General features: G+C 34.2%; 3 protein-coding genes across 3 annotated transcripts; all 3 read right to left on the reverse strand.

Annotated features, from left to right (window-relative positions):
* Window positions 1–739: 739 nt before the first annotated feature.
* LOC21401635 (probable beta-1,3-galactosyltransferase 14) lies at window positions 740–6,758 on the reverse strand. The gene is made up of 7 exons (XM_024173384.1): window positions 6,172–6,758; window positions 4,310–4,462; window positions 4,150–4,232; window positions 3,815–3,914; window positions 3,082–3,195; window positions 1,453–1,595; window positions 740–1,091 (listed from the first exon to the last, which is right to left on the reverse strand). Exons 1-7 carry the CDS (start codon window positions 6,528–6,530, stop codon window positions 1,003–1,005), a joined length of 1,041 nt encoding a protein of 346 aa, XP_024029152.1. The 5' UTR covers window positions 6,531–6,758; the 3' UTR covers window positions 740–1,002.
* Window positions 6,759–8,823: 2,065 nt separating this feature from the next.
* Window positions 8,824–9,246, reverse strand: LOC112093899. The gene is made up of 2 exons (XM_024173404.1): window positions 9,174–9,246; window positions 8,824–9,082 (listed from the first exon to the last, which is right to left on the reverse strand). The coding sequence occupies exons 1-2, from the start codon at window positions 9,241–9,243 to the stop codon at window positions 8,841–8,843; spliced, it is 312 nt and encodes a 103-aa protein (XP_024029172.1). The 5' UTR covers window positions 9,244–9,246; the 3' UTR covers window positions 8,824–8,840.
* A 2,416-nt stretch (window positions 9,247–11,662) lies between these two features.
* Window positions 11,663–14,105, reverse strand: LOC21401636 (protein MOS2). Its single transcript, XM_010109947.2, has one exon. The coding sequence runs from the start codon at window positions 13,486–13,488 to the stop codon at window positions 12,058–12,060; it is 1,431 nt and encodes a 476-aa protein (XP_010108249.1). The 5' UTR covers window positions 13,489–14,105; the 3' UTR covers window positions 11,663–12,057.
* Window positions 14,106–16,592: the final 2,487 nt, after the last annotated feature.

Below are 16,592 nucleotides of genomic sequence, written 5' to 3' on the forward strand. Positions count from 1 at the left end.
ATTGATATTCACTCTCCATTCCCTTATATACTTGTATAAATGATTTTCCAATCACTAATCATATTATAATTGTACGCTGCTTGTAATATAGCGACTTCAATTTCACTCAACTTATTTCTAATTCAACTTTTTTTAATCAAATGTGAGTCATGTTCAATTTGTTATTGCCTTAAATTTGCCATCATTCGACAAGTTGGCCACAAAAACTCTTCCAACTAAGATTCAACAACTTTCCAAAAATTATCCTTCGGCGTATTTACATGCGAGTTTAGACAAGTTTTCGGTGTTTCTTGTGCGCCTGAATTCGGGAATTTTTCCCACCGAACACTTCCCATTCAAGTTCAAATATGGCTAAAAAAATGTGCTGAATGAAATCTGAACCACGGGCTTCAGAGGCTGACAAATTTAAAGGGAATTAAATCGTGATTTGAACCTAGGCTAACAAATTTAGACAGAAATTAATGTGGGAGCATTGTGAACTCATTTACAAAGATCAAAAAGTGAAAATGCCTTTTTTTTTTTTTTCTTTTTTGGGCATAAGGACCGCGACTAAATATACGCCAGTTTCCCTTGTCTTCACAAACGAACTTTAAGCCACAACAAAGAACGCATACATAACTTTCAAGGCTAAGGCAAGTAATGATTGATCAGCTGTTTAAGATCCAGCAGTCGCAGAAATTTGAAAGAATCATATTTCCATTTAATAAAAATAAGAAATAGACATGAAAGATTACACCCTCATAACTAAGATTCCTAATTCCTCTATTGCTAAAACTCTCATTGTACTCTCTTACAAACCAAATTGTGTTGTCGTATGAGGTTTCTGTTTGTTTTATATCTTACACAACAAAAAAGATAAAAGTACAAAAGTGATGATGAAGAGTGAAAATTGAAAAGAGAATAATTAGATCAACAACATACGCCTGGTAATATCAGGGTGGACAAGATATCATCTCAGATTACCTGACTCCGGCAGAAATAATAAAGGATGTATGTTTAGTGCTAATCATCATCAGCCTCCATGGTAGGACTCTTTGAGCAGCTCTCCTTTTCATGGAGTTCCAATAACCTCGCTTCCGGATTACAGAGCCCTACATGGACAGGAAGGGTTGCAAAAATTTTCTTACAAGTGTCGAACCAAAATTTATCAAGCAACTATTCCACTTTAGCAGTCTTAACAATTTCCCTCCTTTTCATCCAAATTATGTTTTAACAATAATGTAACGAATTGTAATTACTCAGATTGATACAGCTTCGTATCAATCAGAATAATTAATTCAATGTAAAGAAAACTGTCAGTGGGTTGGATAAACAACTGCAAGGTTCCAAGACTCTCCAGAAAATTCTGATATTCAATATAAGAACTTGAAATTATAGGTAAAACAATCTCTAGAACCTGATTACTTCTAGTAACTTCTATTATTGTCTGTTAAAGCGAGAAGAAACACCAACCTGAACACTTGGGGATATCCCACACGGCAATAGATGCTGATGTACATTCCGGCGAGCACAGTGCCTGATTGTTCTCATGGTTGACATTCATTGCAAGCATCCATGCACCAATGGTAACATCCTCATTGCTGAACATACGAAAACTGCACTCAAAGGGAAGAAACTACTTAAGTAAAACCTAGCCCCAAAAAGAATAATGGAATAATTATATCTTACCTGATTTCATCTCCACCATAATTCTCTTTTCTTCTCTAAAGCAAAAAAAAAAAAAAAAAAAGAAAGAAGGGAGAGAAAAAAAAAGGCACAATTCTGCACCCTTTTTTTGTCTTTTTTTTTAATTAATATGTTTTTCAGGAAAAGGAAAGGGAGGCCAGGTGGAAATGAGATTAAGCAAGTCATCTTAAAATTTTAAGAATTATAAACTTTAGCTAATATATATATATATATATATTATTTTTAGGACAAGCCAACAGTCAAGACAATAACCAGCAACACCACATTAGGATATTTCTCATGTCAAGTTATACCATATTAACATCTAAATCAAATAAATTTACAGACATTCATATTCAGACAATACCAACCCTCGGCACAACACAGAACACCAACTTAAACTTCAACTAGTTCCACGTGTTAATCTTGTGTGCCATAAATCATGACACCACAAAGTGTTCCCACTTGATCAATCCAGACAGTGGGTGAAAAATGCTTCAAGACTCCAGTTTACGCTTTCCATATTTGTGTTACATCTCGGACAGTCAAAGATATACCAGAACATTTAACAGTAAACCTCTAATTCTTCTATAAACAGGGTACAATGTTTTTGCAGAGCAACCCGGCATTCATCAAGAGATTCGTACCCCCTTATCATGGAAATGATATTTCCTCAAAGGCACAAGAGGTAGAAACTGAATTTACTTAAAAAAACCTCTAATTCTTCTATAAACAGGGTACAATGTTTTTGCAGAGCAACCCGGCATTCATCAAGAGATTCGTACCCCCTTATCATGGAAATGATATTTCCTCAAAGGCACAAGAGGTAGAAACTGAATTTACTTAAACAGAAACTATTTTAATCGCCAAGCTAAGTTCAAGGTGCAACATCAAGGACCAAGCTTGTTGTTTTAACAATTTTGTATCCGTTATGGCATTGAGAGCCTAGTATGTTTGACCACATGGGACATTATTGGTCATGAAAATCTTGCAGGAATTAGGTTGAGCTTTCACCTAAGTGGGCAAAGAAGTTGAATAAAATACTGGTTGAGACCATCATTTTTTTATAATAAACAAAACCTTTAATGATAATGGATGAATCAATACAAGGTAAGAGAGGACAAGATATCCTCACAAAAAAAAAAATTTTAAAAAAATCACAGTAAGCAAAGGAAAAAAACTACTACAAATTACCTCTCAAGAATCTGATCAACAAATTTCCAATGGCAAACTAGAAGAGTACTTCAAAGTTCAAAATAACAAGGAACAAACTTATAAGGTGAACCGAACTTTGGAAAATCCATGAATACATGATAAACAAGTACATGACCAAATTCTGTAAGGCAATTAAAAATCAGGGTACAAAAGCAAGGGACATCTAGGAAAAAAGGTAGGTCCACTGAGAAACAAACTTGCCTGTTGTTTCTAAGAGCAACCAAGCTTGCCACAACGTCAGCAGAAAGCGCATATATTGGACCATAAGCATGAAGGAAGTACTCCTTCCCAAGCAAATAGGATAGCGGTTCATACCTGCACACTTAAGTGATGTAATCAATTGCATAGAAAAAGATAGACACCAACAACAACAACAACAAGCCTTAATCCCAATTTAATTGGGGTCGGCTATATGGATTTCACTTTTCCACGCAGCTCTGTTCAAAATTAATCACCAACTTAAAAAAAAAAAAAAAACGAGACACCACTTTTTGGTAAGTAATTAACCCTTCCTACCAACAAAATAAAAGTTCTCAACTTTACTTTCAAGTTTCTAAAGTCTAGATGCTTTCTTCCCGAAACACATTAACAAGGATTTTTTTTTTTTTTTTAACTTAAGTATTAACAAGTTTTTGAAGATTCAGCTTTTGGGTTTTCAAAGTACAAAAGCTCTTATTTCTAAGATGAACTTTCTTAAACCAAAGAAATCTCTTGCATAATCCATTTTATTCTCTTTTATTTGCTAAGAATCTGAAAACTGAGAAAAAGCTTCCAGCTTTATCTCAAGCAAGCATTGACAATTCACTCTAATCATATTTTGTATAATCAAAGGTCATCAAATGCTTTGATGAGTGGTGACAAGCTGGCCTGCCCATTAGCAAGAAGGAGCTCAAACGAAAATCACAAAAATGAAACAACATCAAGATGCACTGACCACTTCAGCTTTGGATCAGTAAAAACTGGGCCTTTTTTCATGCAGCCAAGGTAAGTCTGGGAATGAGAACGCTCTTTTGCCAAGAGTAATGACAAGCGATCTGGCATTTTAGCAAATGTGTTAGTCAGATGCCATCTCCTCATAAAACAGATAATTGCAAGAAAAAGCAATAAGTTGACGTTTGGTTCATGGGTTCAGAACCATGATTCAGAATCATTCTCGGTTTACGTGTGTTTTTTGTGAAAGAAAACACTGTAGCGAGTCACGAACCATGATCCGAATCACGGCACAAATCCTTGCTCCAAACGCAGCATAAGTTTCAAACACCTAGTCACCTGGTCTTAAATATATGTCATCATCAGCTTTAACATAAAACTCAGAATCATAGAGTGCATAGGCAGCTTTGAAAAATGCCAACCTGTAATGAAGAGGGAGATATTATTTACAACGTATTAAAATGCCAAAGATAAATGGTATCAATAAGCTAGCACTAACGTTTTGTATGGAAGCTTACTATACTCCTCTTCAATATCCAACAGCAAAAAATCATCGTATTCTGCAACTTCCTTCTTCAGTTCTGCCATCTTAGACTTATCATTGGTTCTACCAATGACAAACCTGAAAGCAAGACCAGTGGCTTCTTCCAAGCTGCACTCGTCATTTAAATAAATTGGAAAAATGGTCAGCAAACTATGCATATAAAATAATCTAAATAAACAAAAAAATCTAGTAAATTTACTAGTGTCAGCCTAAGAATACATGAGTTATTGGTGCTTGAGTATTTTTAGATGTAGCTTTAGACGCAGCAAAAGACAGAAGATGGAGATAAGAGTTGAATTGATACCATAAGAAGGCTACTGTATTTGAGTCATGAAAAAGCTCCGATTCTATTGAGTAATTGTACTAAAAAATGTATACAAAGTAGCAGTGCTTAGTAACAGAAAGAAGACAATTCAACATCATATGAACATGAGCTGAAAAAGAAAATTGCATGGCAATACAGCAGGAAATTTGAGATCTGCATGTCACGTAGAACAATCACTTTCATTCTCTGTAGGGTTTTCTTGGAGTTGTTGAGACAAATTATAGGTTGATTATGTTGATTTCACTCCTCATATTCACATTTAAGTCTAAAAGTATGGTAGTCTCCAATAAAGCATCCATTTGCCATAATCATGGAATGGGTGAATTTAAAGTAACCGATTTGTGGTCAAAAGAAGGTGGTGCTTCTATCATGAACTGCTTTTTAATCTTAGAGCTATACCAATCTTTGACAAAGAACAACTGGATAAATAACATTTCAGAAAGTTTTCTTTCTTCTAATGAGGCGCTCCGTTAAACTCCTTGGTAAGATTCCAAGGTCTCCATTTTCGTTTTTGTTTCTTTTCTTTTCTCTTTTTTTGTTTGTTTACACCTACTTCCACCTCTTTAATTTCTAAGCTCTAAATATTTCAAATTCCACTCCCGCCCAAATCTCGTTCAAGTCTCAAATCATCTAAAAATCCTAGTTTGGAAAATTAATACGGCCCATCATCAACCTATATCTAAAAATCATAAACAACCAAGCTTCCTTCCTGATTTAGCTTTAAATCCCTTCATCTTCCAACATATAACAGGCGGCATAGAATACCTTTCGTTTTAGGATATGGCTTGCCTTGCAAGAAGCATATTATCTGCTAAACAAAACCTCCAAATTTTATCTTTGACCTCAGGAACAGATTGCAACTGGCCACAAACCATATACCGACAATTTTCTATACCACAAACCCAAGTTCTAACTTTAATGTCAATGTCAACAATCAAACTAAGGGCTTTCCTGCATCATTCATATCATTCTCTGTCATCAATATGTACATTTTACAATTCTCCTAGAAGTTGTATATTGTGTTCCTGGAACTATAACATACCTCTTGCAGCCGGATAGAGGCCCAAGTAAAATTTCTCTACTTGAAGGAATTGTCACTCAATCCTTCACCAAAGCGACACCAATAAACCTACGTCTAAATCCTATTACAGTCTTAACAGTCCATCTTCTAGCCTCGTTCATACGGGAATCTTTTAAGAAATAAAAATGTAACTATCATCCGAGAAGTGTCACTCTCGCACCAAAAAAAAATAAAAAAGCAACTCTGGAAGAAATACGTCCCAAAATTGTCCCTTTGACTTTACACATTGTTCCTCCATAACAGAGCTACCTTACTCAAACATGCTATGCTATAATATGGCATTACTCAAAACATTAGATCGTTAAAGTCTTAGAGAGAACATGCAATAAAAGTGATGGCACCATTTTCCGCTTGATCAACTTGACGAAACAGATTCAACCTAATTATTTGAAAAAGAAAAAAAAAATGTACCTTCGAAGTCCTTGAGGATCGGACGGCATCCAAGTCATCCTCAAAGATCGTCGCCGACCGACCGATCCGAAGCCAGTCTGAATCCCGACAAAACCCATGACCTTACGCCGATTGTTCCCACCACCATCCGAAACGGCGCCGTGTCCGTCGCGGCCGCCGCCGCCACCGGAACCTCTCTCCCAAACCACCCTCACCGATCTGGGATCACCGTGCGAGCACTTGATCGGCCGGAAAAGTGACGCGAGTCCGAAGGCGAAGCCCGCGATCCCGACGAGGAGGCAGCCGGCGACGATCAGGACGGTGGATCTGCGAGCGGAGTGCGGTTGGCGCGCGCGGAAGAACTTGGGCGAGGAAGGCATGGTCTAGTTATGGCAGGCGGGAGAGGAAGAGGAACCTTAACCCTAACCCTAGCCCTAGAAGAATCTAGGGTTTGAATGGTGGTTTTACTTTCCGAGGGATTTTACAGAGACGTTCATAGCAAGGAAATAGGAAATGATGGTCGGTGAGTACAGAGTAGAAGTTAAGCCAACGGAGCTTCGGTTATCGGCGGTTGGGAAGTTCCCATTATGGGCCTGCACATATGCGCTCTTAACACACGAAAGCCTTGTCCCACGGCATATTCGAGTTTTTAATTTAAAGGGAGAAGGAGAAAAATATGTTAAGATTTTGGATGAATTAAAATTAATAGGTCAATAATTTATATAAATTAATAAATAAGTTAAATTATTGTTTTTGTTAATAATTTGTCTGGTTATGAATCATAACTTGACAAGTTATTATTCATAATTTACAGTTTTTGTCCATAACTTATCTGGCTATGAATCATAACTTGACAAGTTTATTCATAACTTATCTAGTTATGAACCATAACTTGATAAGTTATGGCCTATTAATTTCTATAACTAAAAATTGACTTATATACTTTCTTAAGCTTTTCATATTGGCCTATTTCTTACTATTTCCGTAATTTAAATTGATATATGATATTTTTTTAAAAATTTTGATTTTAAATCTGCTCATTTTATCGATTTAAGTTTAAAATTTAAATTTTATTAAAATAAAATACTCTAAAAAATAATCACATCTAATATTTTTATTACAATAAAAAATTTTCATATAAAAATATATTTTAACTCAAATTAAAAACTTAAATTAACGAACTAAACGAGTTTAAAATTTTATAAAACACCCTAATATATTTAAAAATTTTAATTATTTTCATTTTAAACTAGAACTCTTTATAATTTTATAAATACCCTTATGTACATTCTATATATTGTTTTTAATACACTCCATATTTTTTACTTTTTTAAAAAAACCGTTCTTAAAAGATTTACTCTTCTTATTCTTTTGGTTGAATATTTTCATTTAAAGCATTTAAAAAAAAAATTTACATTGAATCTTTCTTCTTCACGCAATTTGTGAAGTTGAAGAACAACAAAAATGCAGATAATTTCCTTTTTTAGCGATATTGAAACAATTATCTACCCTAACTTTTTTATCCAAACTCTAATAAAAATTTTCTATTTACCAAGTAATTATGAAGCAAGATGAGAAAGTTTCATCAAGTTTTAATTTATGGTTTTTTTTTTCCTTTTTCGTTTGTCTTTTGTTTTATTGAAGTTGTTAGTTTTTATTTTTGGTTTTTAATTATATTTTGCAAGACGAAGAAGATAGACGCATTGAGAATTTTTACTCAAATTCTGAAACTATGATGAATGATGATGATAATAGAAGAGGTTAGTCACGTGAACATAATCAAGAATTCTTTTTTTTTTAAAAAGTACTTGTAAAGTTGTTAAACTAAAACAAGCAAAAAAGGAAAGAAAAGAAAAAGAAAGCTTCAAGTTTAGGGGAGAAAAAAAAAAACTTATCTCATCAAATTTAAATGGAAAGAATCATATCTCACACAAAAATAAAGAAAAAGTAAATCTTTTTAAGAAACAAATTTTTAAAAGTAGAAAAGTATGGTGTGTATATAAGAGTACTTTTAGAACTATAAGAGATTTTAATTTTAAAAGGAGAATAATTAGAATTTTTAAATATGTTAGGCCGTTAATAAAATCGAATATAAAAAAAGGATGAGATCGCATAATTTATTTTTAAAATTGCATGAGTCTAGATTTTTATTCCTCATTCGTGATTAATATCCTTTTACTAGTATAGTTATTTAATTAAAAATATTATTAATCAAGAGTAAGAGTATAAATTTTGACCATGCCCTTTTAAGAGGTATTGGACTCATTTCTCCTTAAATAGAGGCCCAGATGTTTAATCCATTAACGTTGACTTGTACAGTAAAAACTCTACAAATGAATGTTCAAAAAATTAATAATCTCGATTAAATAATTAAATCTTCTGATTCCAACTAAATTAATAATTAATCAAATACAAAAAAATAATAATAAATAACATATAGAATTAATCATATTAAGGACTTTTTTCTTCTAGGTATTAAATTTGAAAAATATGAACATCAATTCCATGTCTATGTGTTTATTTATTACCATTATGTGTACAATATACTTACATTAAGTTTTGAGTTTCTTTTTTTTTTTTACAGTTTTTTTTTTTTTTTTTTTTTTTTTGAGTTTCTATGATGCAATAGACGCAATTTTTTTCTTGAATTTTGGTCATAATCGCCAAGTTTTAATTCATAATTTGTCAATTTATTTTTCAATGAGCTCTCTAGAATTAAAATCTACTTCAGAAGATTCTTCTATGCCTACTGACGACATACCATCTACTCCTATATCGCCATCAATAACCTTAACTTTAGTACTGCATTCAAATTCTGTTAACTTATTACATTCTACAATGTCATTTTCAATGAATTGCTTTTTGAACTTGTCGGCACAGAATCTATCATCCACTTTGGTAGATTCATCTGCTCTCAATCCCGATCTATCGCCTGTGCAGCATAATTGACAAATTAGATTTAAATTCTCAAGATCAATGAAGTAGGAATGGCAGTTGGAGTTATACGAGGCAAAAATGCTCACCAGATTGCGCCTGCGTATCTCTATTATCATACAAAGGCTTTTTAAGCAAAACTGTTCCAGGAAAAACCATCAAGTTGATCTGATATGGCGGCTACAACGATTTTCTCCACCTTAAATGATTTTTAGAGTATGTTTGGTAGGAAAGAAAAGTAGAAGGAAGGAAGAAAGTGGAGGGATTTTGGGAGGAAAAATGAAAATGTAGGTTGTTTGGTAGGAGAGAAAAGAGAAAAGAAGAGAAAATAGAGTGAAAAATAATATATGTAGACCCCACCATTTTTTTTCTTTCCACAAGTGGGCAGAAAATAGGATAGAAAATAGGGACAACTTATTAAAGTGGGCAAAATTACTAAACTACCATTTTCTCTATCAACATCCAAGCAAAAAATTTAAGGGTATAAAAGTAATTTACAAGTAAGATTTTTTATTTCCTCACAATTTAACTTCCAATACCAAACAAGTGAAGGTAAGTTCATTTTTTTCCATCTTCTCATACCAAACAACATAAAAAAAATCAATTTTCTTTTCATCATTGCTATTTTCCATCACTTCCATATTTCATTTCTATCCTATTTTCTTTCCTTCCTACCAAACATAGTCTAGAATCCAACAATGAAATGAAGAGAAGCATAAACACAAACAAAAAACAAATGTGTTGGAAATCAAAGAGTCAAGCTCGATGCCGTACTCTACTCTTGTCTTATAGTTAAAATGGATGCAGTCAACATTCCTATGTAAAAAGCAAAATTAACAAATAAACATCAACAGTCATGGAATTTATAGAGACGTGATCATATTATTTCCACAAATTGTGCACCATAGTAGCAAATGGAAACACTGAAAGGGGGAGGGAAAAAGGTGACAATAAAAAGAACTTAAAGAAGCTGAAATTCTTTCCACAGTGAGAATTTCAGAGGGAAAGGCAAAGTAAGAAAAAACAAGAAGGTTCGATGTTCGAACATGGTGTGCATGTTCATCCACGAGAACCACACCTCAAGTAAGAGATGGCAAAACTAATTGTGTATCCATATCCTCCGAAACAGCACCTTCTCATTCTGGATTTGTAGTCAAAAATTCTAGGTAAAGGTAATGAAGACGGATGTTAGAGACCCGTCCTTAGGCTAGTCCATGAGAGAAGGGAAATTCGGATTAAGAGAGAAGGGTAAAGTGGAAAGAAAGAAAAGGATTTTGGGTTGGATGTAATAAGTGCTGACTAGTGTTTGTTTTTGGGTTTAAAAGGGAAGTAGAGGGTAGTGTGGGGGCATGCTAAGATTTGTGAGGAATTTGGAAAACCTTAGGAGAGTTTGTGGTCTCTCGAATATCACTGAATAGCAATTAGCAGAGCCCGCGTCAACCTTTTATCTAATAAATGCATCCCTTCCAGAAGTCGAGGTTTGTTGCGCGTATTAGCTCTAGAATTACTATGGTTATCCGAGTAGTAGGTACCATCAAACAAACTATAACTGATTTGATGAACCATTCGCAGTTTTATAAATCTAAGAATTTCACCTCTGACTATCAAATACGAATGCCCCTGACTGGCCCTGTTAATCATTACTCTGATCCAAAGGCCAATAGAATAGGACCGACAAGGAAGATAGTTTAGTGGCTTTGGACAATGTCACAACAAATTCCTGGGTAGGCTTTTAGGGTTTCATAAAGATAAGGAATTTAGTAGTTGTCAACTCGCTGATACGGTCAGAAATTGGTCTCGTTTTTGCAATTATACTTTTGCATTTTGCATTTAGAGGATAACTCTCTCTCTTTTGATTGTTCACTATTTTTTCTATCATAAATGGAGTTTCCTGTTTCAAAGAAAAAAGGTCAGCAAAAGTATGTGTAATGTTATAATGCGTAAATAGTCTAAATAAACACAAGAATTATGTAATGAATGCCAGTTTTACTGTGTTGCTTTGAGCATGGTCATAGGGAGAATGATTCTCTCTAACATATTAGGTCAAATTTGAGATCTGCATGTAATATAGAAACAATCCTTCTTATTCTAGGGTTCTGTTGCAGTTGTTGAGACAAATTATGGTTTATTACATTCACTTTACTCCTCATATTCACATTTAAGTTTAAAAGCCGTAAGTTTAAGAATTATGATGATCCCAAGTATTGCATCTCAATCATTTCATATTAAAAAAAAAAAGTAAAAAAGAAAAGGCATAACCATAAGAAATTGAAACTTGATAACTATTTAGAAAATATAAAGTGAAGTTCAAGAACTTCTTGCTCAAGGTATCTTAAATTGACAGAGTCTGTATAATATTTGAGAGTTATGATATCTAAATAATTAGAATTTATAAAAGACACAAGGGAAGGATACCAAAAACTCTGTAGTAAGGCTAAAACTTTCTTGTTTTCAAGCAAAGAATTGATCTATTATACTACAGGAAAAAAAAATGGAAATGAAACCATTGAAAGACATCACGAAAAGCAAAAGGATAAAGATATCAAAGATAGCAGTATTATCACTAAAACCAGCTTTTTATATAGAAAGATCAACAGCACAAAATGCCAACAGCAATATTTGTCTGTTTGTTCTTTATAACATTGTAATTTCCTTGCATGAAGTAAAAGATTGTGCTTTCAGAAGAATCTTGGGGAATACAAATTACAATAACTAATTCAAAAACATTCCAAATTCCCTTGCAATATTTGAATATACAATATTGCATCACACAAGTACATATGTTCATAGAATAAGTTATGAATTGATCATCTATATGTGAAGAAATTGCATTCTAAAAAGTGTGGTGAGCATAAAAGGCCTATGGATCAGCAAAGTCACTAGCAAAACAAAATTCAAAGATACTTATTGATCGGAAAGACGAATCGGCATTCAGCAACCCGTCCTCTACAAACAAAGATGGCTCCAAAAGAATCAATAACCGAGGTAGCTTGGATCGCCAATATACTCAGCAATTTGCTCAAGGCGGACATTGATCAAGTCATGAGTATCCGCATCCCTAACGACACCGGTTTCCCGGTCCAAATCCCTCTCCACAAGACTCCCATACACCCCTTCATGCTTCCCGAACAGCACGAGCACCGGCCCTCCACGCCGCGGGAGCGCGCTCTCCAGAACATCTTGAGACACCCCCTGAATGAGCTCCCTGCCATCATCCATGGACACATCACAAACCTTCGGCCCCACCACATCCACCACCTCTCCTTTCTTCAAATACAATCTCCCTCCTTTCAACTCTCTGCTGATGATCCTAACCCGAATGTGGCTCCTCAGCCACGACTTTCTCGGTGGTTGTTGTTTCTCACCATCACTATCTCTGCTTTTGTTTTCTCTTCTCTTACTCTTTTTCTCCTTCTTCTCTTCCTCTTCACGAATCCTCAATTCTTTCAATCTCTTCAAACATGCCTCATCTTCCTCAGATCCCAACTCCGCCACATCCTGAATGTTGACTTTCACCGTCTCTTGGCTCCTCGAAAGCCTCACTACCAATCTATTATCGTCACTCAATTTCTCCAAAACCCTACCTTTCAATCCCAATTCTCTTCCACGAACTATTCTTACTTCCTTGCCAATCAAACTCTCCTTATTACTACTACTATTATTATTATTATTATTATTATTATCCTTTGGTTTCGGAATTGAATTATTCAAAGAATCACGATTGGAGTTAGGAAGAGGAGGGAGATCGGTCATCACAAACCCTAATCCTTGCTTGCCAGTCCTCTTCGTGTACTCGACGACCTTTACGTCCTCCTTGGCGTTCTTCCCGATGCCTCTCCCTTCGTGCCACCCGTACCCGGAGAGCAGCGCCGCACCGAATCCCTCCACCGGAACGTCCTCGAACTCCGCCATTCCCCGGTCCTCCGGCAACCTCTGGAGATCGAACTTCAACTTCTGAAGCAAGACGTCCTCCGTGGGAGTGAATCTCAGCCGTTCGTTCTTGTCCTTAGCTTCATCCTGGCCGTTGATCTCATCATCATGATCTCCCTTGGCGGTCTGACGGAGGTTGAGGCCGTACGACATGCTGGAGTTGGTGGCGTCGGAGAGGGACTCAACCTCGAACTGGAGGCCGCCGGAGCCGTCGGATTGGGCGGCGATCGGAAGGTCGAGATTCTTCATCCGCTTGTGGGGCCTCCATTCGTTCTGGATAGGGGGGATTACGACGGCGTTTTGAGTGGCGTTGCCGGTTAGGGTTTCGGATGCGTTGAATTCGATGACGTATTTCCGTGAATTAGCGTCGTTTTCGGTGGACTTGTTGTCGTTATCGTCCTCGAAGTTCTGTGAGGGCTTTATGGGTTTGAGCTTCGAAGAGGATTTTGATGGCAGAGAGAAAGAGAAACTCATGATTTCTGCTGCTTGTATCTCGAGTCTTCGAATCGCCGGAGATGATGGACAAGGGAAGAATAATTGATCCAAATTTTCAGACCCAAACAAAGCAATAAACGAGTTTCTTCTTCAATCAGATCGCCGCGGAGAGGACTATCCCGGCCGGAATCGAGTGGGTCTTCGTCAGGCAGAGCCGATCGGAGCTGGACCCAGGCCGGTGGCGGGAAACTGCGACGATTAGAGTCGTGGCGGCGATCCTAGGCGCGGTGAAGTGGGCGATTTCGATCAAAATGCTCAGATCCGTGAGGGCCCACGTCGCGAAGGACAGATTAGGGCTGGGTTTGGTCTGGAGTACGAACGGCAGCCACGAGAGATGGAGATCGTCGCTGGGTTGAGGCTGGATGTGGAGATGGAGCGTCGGAGGGATGAGATCGGCGCTGGGTTGGGCTAACGGCAAGTAGATTCAGCAAAAGCAGCCAAACGGCGGAGAAATTCAAGCCGATTTCTTCACTGCACAGAGGGAATACTGGTAATCTCGTTGCGCTTGCTGGTAGAAAGAGCTTAGGCTTAGGGGGTTTCGATTTGTCCGAAAGACACAGGAAATTGTTCAAACCACTGGTGTTTCAAAGCTGGTGTTTCTGTGAACACCTTTAACTATATTTAGGTAACATTTGGTTTATAAATTTAAATTACGTGATTAGAATAATTTTTAATTTATATATATTTTTTATAAAAAAAATATTATAATAAATTATGAATCATAATTTAAATTAGAGAATGAATCTAAATACTAAACTCTTAATATTCCTCTTCTCAGCGTGAGAAGAAAAATATGAAGGAGGGGGAGAGAGGGTTGTCGTTGTTATTAGTATTATTATTATTATTATTTATTAATTCTCAATTTGGATTTAACAAAAAAAAAATTAAGTATGATTTATTAAAAAATTGACGGACAGATGCCTTTAAGAATACCCACGTGATAAGCACGTGATCCAATCCATCTAAAATTCTAACACCGTCATTAATTGAACCACAATTATAAAGAATTTTAGTGAACGTTTAGTTTATGAATTTATAATTATGATTCAGAATTATTATTAGTTTACGTATAATTTTTATTAGAGAAAATATTATAACAAGTCACGAATTATAATTTAAATTATGATACGAATCCATCAACTAAACGCACACGATCATTTAAAGCATTTAAAAAAACTTGCATTGAATCTTTTTTTCCCCACGTAATTTTTGAAGTTGAAGAAAAACAAAAATGCAGAGAATTTTCTTTTTGTTTAAAGCGATATTAAAACAATCATCTTACCTAATTTTTTTATCCAAACTCTAATAAAAATTTTCTATTTACCAAATAATTATGAAGCAAAATGAGAAAGTTTCATCAAGTTTTAATTTATGGTTCTTTTTTTTTTTCCTTTTCTCGTTTGTCTTTTGTTTTATTGAAGTTGTTAGTTTTTATTTTTGATTTTTAATTATATTTTGCAAGACGAAGAAGATAAATGCTTTGAGAATTTTTACTCAAATTCTGAAACTATGATGAATGATGATGATAATAGAAGAGGTTAGTCGCGTGAACATAATCAAGAAATTTAAAAAAGTAATTGTAAAGTTGTTAAAATAAAACAAGCAAAAAGAAAAGAAAAGGAAAAAAAAATCGTTACAACTAAAAAAAATCGTTTAAATTCAAATAAAAATAGCAAAAAGGAAATAACAGAAAAAGAAACCTTCAAGTTTAGGCGGAAAAAATCTTATCTCATCAAGTTTAAATAGAAAGAATCATATCTCACACAAAAATAAAGGAAAAGTATAAATCTTTTTAAGAAACAAATTTTTAAAAGTAGAAAAGTGTGGAGTGTATATTAAAGTACTTTAGAACTATAAGAGATTTTAATTTTAAAAGGAGAATAATTAAAATTTATAAATATTTTAAGGTGTCAATAAAATAGAATATAAAAAATAATGAGATTGCATAATTTATCTTTAAAATTGCACAGGTCTGGATTTTTATCCGTTATTATTTTTACCTCTCATTCTTGATTAATATCTTTTTACTAGTATAGGTATTTAAATAAAAATGCTCTTAATCAAAAGTAAATGTAGAACTCTTGACCAAGCACTTTTAAGAGGTATTTAACTCATTTTCCCTTAAATAGAGGCCCAAATGTTTAATCCATCAACGTTAACTTGTACGGTGAAAACTCTATAAATGAATGTTCAATAAATTAATAATCTCGATTAAATAATAAAATCTTCTAATCCCAACTAAATTAATAATTAATCAAATACAAAAAAATAATAATAAATAACACATAAAATTAATCATATTAAGGACTTTTTTCTTCTAGGTATTAAATTTGAAAAATATGTACATCAATTTTATGTCTATTTGTTTATTTATTACCATTATGTGTACAATGTACTTATATTAATATTTGAGTTTCTTTTTTTTTTACAGTTTTTTTTTTTTTTTTAGTTTCTATGTACATGTATATAACATTTATTATATACATCATAACTTTTGAAATTCTATATTTGAACATATTAATTTTGACCATATCCATTTTTTAATTTATTTATAACTCATATATAAATTTTCGTCAATAGAATAATACATGTACCAAAATGACACATATTATTAAAATATAAAACTTTTATTAAATTAATAAATATTTATTTACCAATAAATTGATAAATTAATAGTCATGTTAAAAAAATATTTTTTTTAGTCCCAACAATATTATTTTATAGAGATTTTACTGTACATTTCTACCAAAATGATTATAACCAGTCAAAGTCTCATATATGAATTACCAAAAATACTCTCAATGGTCAAAAAAAGTAATCTACAAGATTACTACTAAGAAATTACTAGTTGACATTAGGAGGTAATCGATGGTCACCGGTGTCGATCGCATGTTGTTGATCTCTAGTTGTTCGTTTCCTAATCATTGGCCGCCAATCACTGGTTGTTGTTCATAATCTGCCAAGTTATAATTCATAATCTGTCAGTTTATTTTTCTATTTTCAACTAAAAATAAGATGTTGTCTCTGGCTCCAACATCGTTCGCCGATCAAAATTTATCAGATTATACTTTATAATATGCTAG

Source organism: Morus notabilis, unplaced genomic scaffold (assembly GCF_000414095.1).
Source record: "Morus notabilis unplaced genomic scaffold, ASM41409v2 Scaffold79, whole genome shotgun sequence".
Taxonomy (NCBI): domain Eukaryota; kingdom Viridiplantae; phylum Streptophyta; class Magnoliopsida; order Rosales; family Moraceae; genus Morus; species Morus notabilis.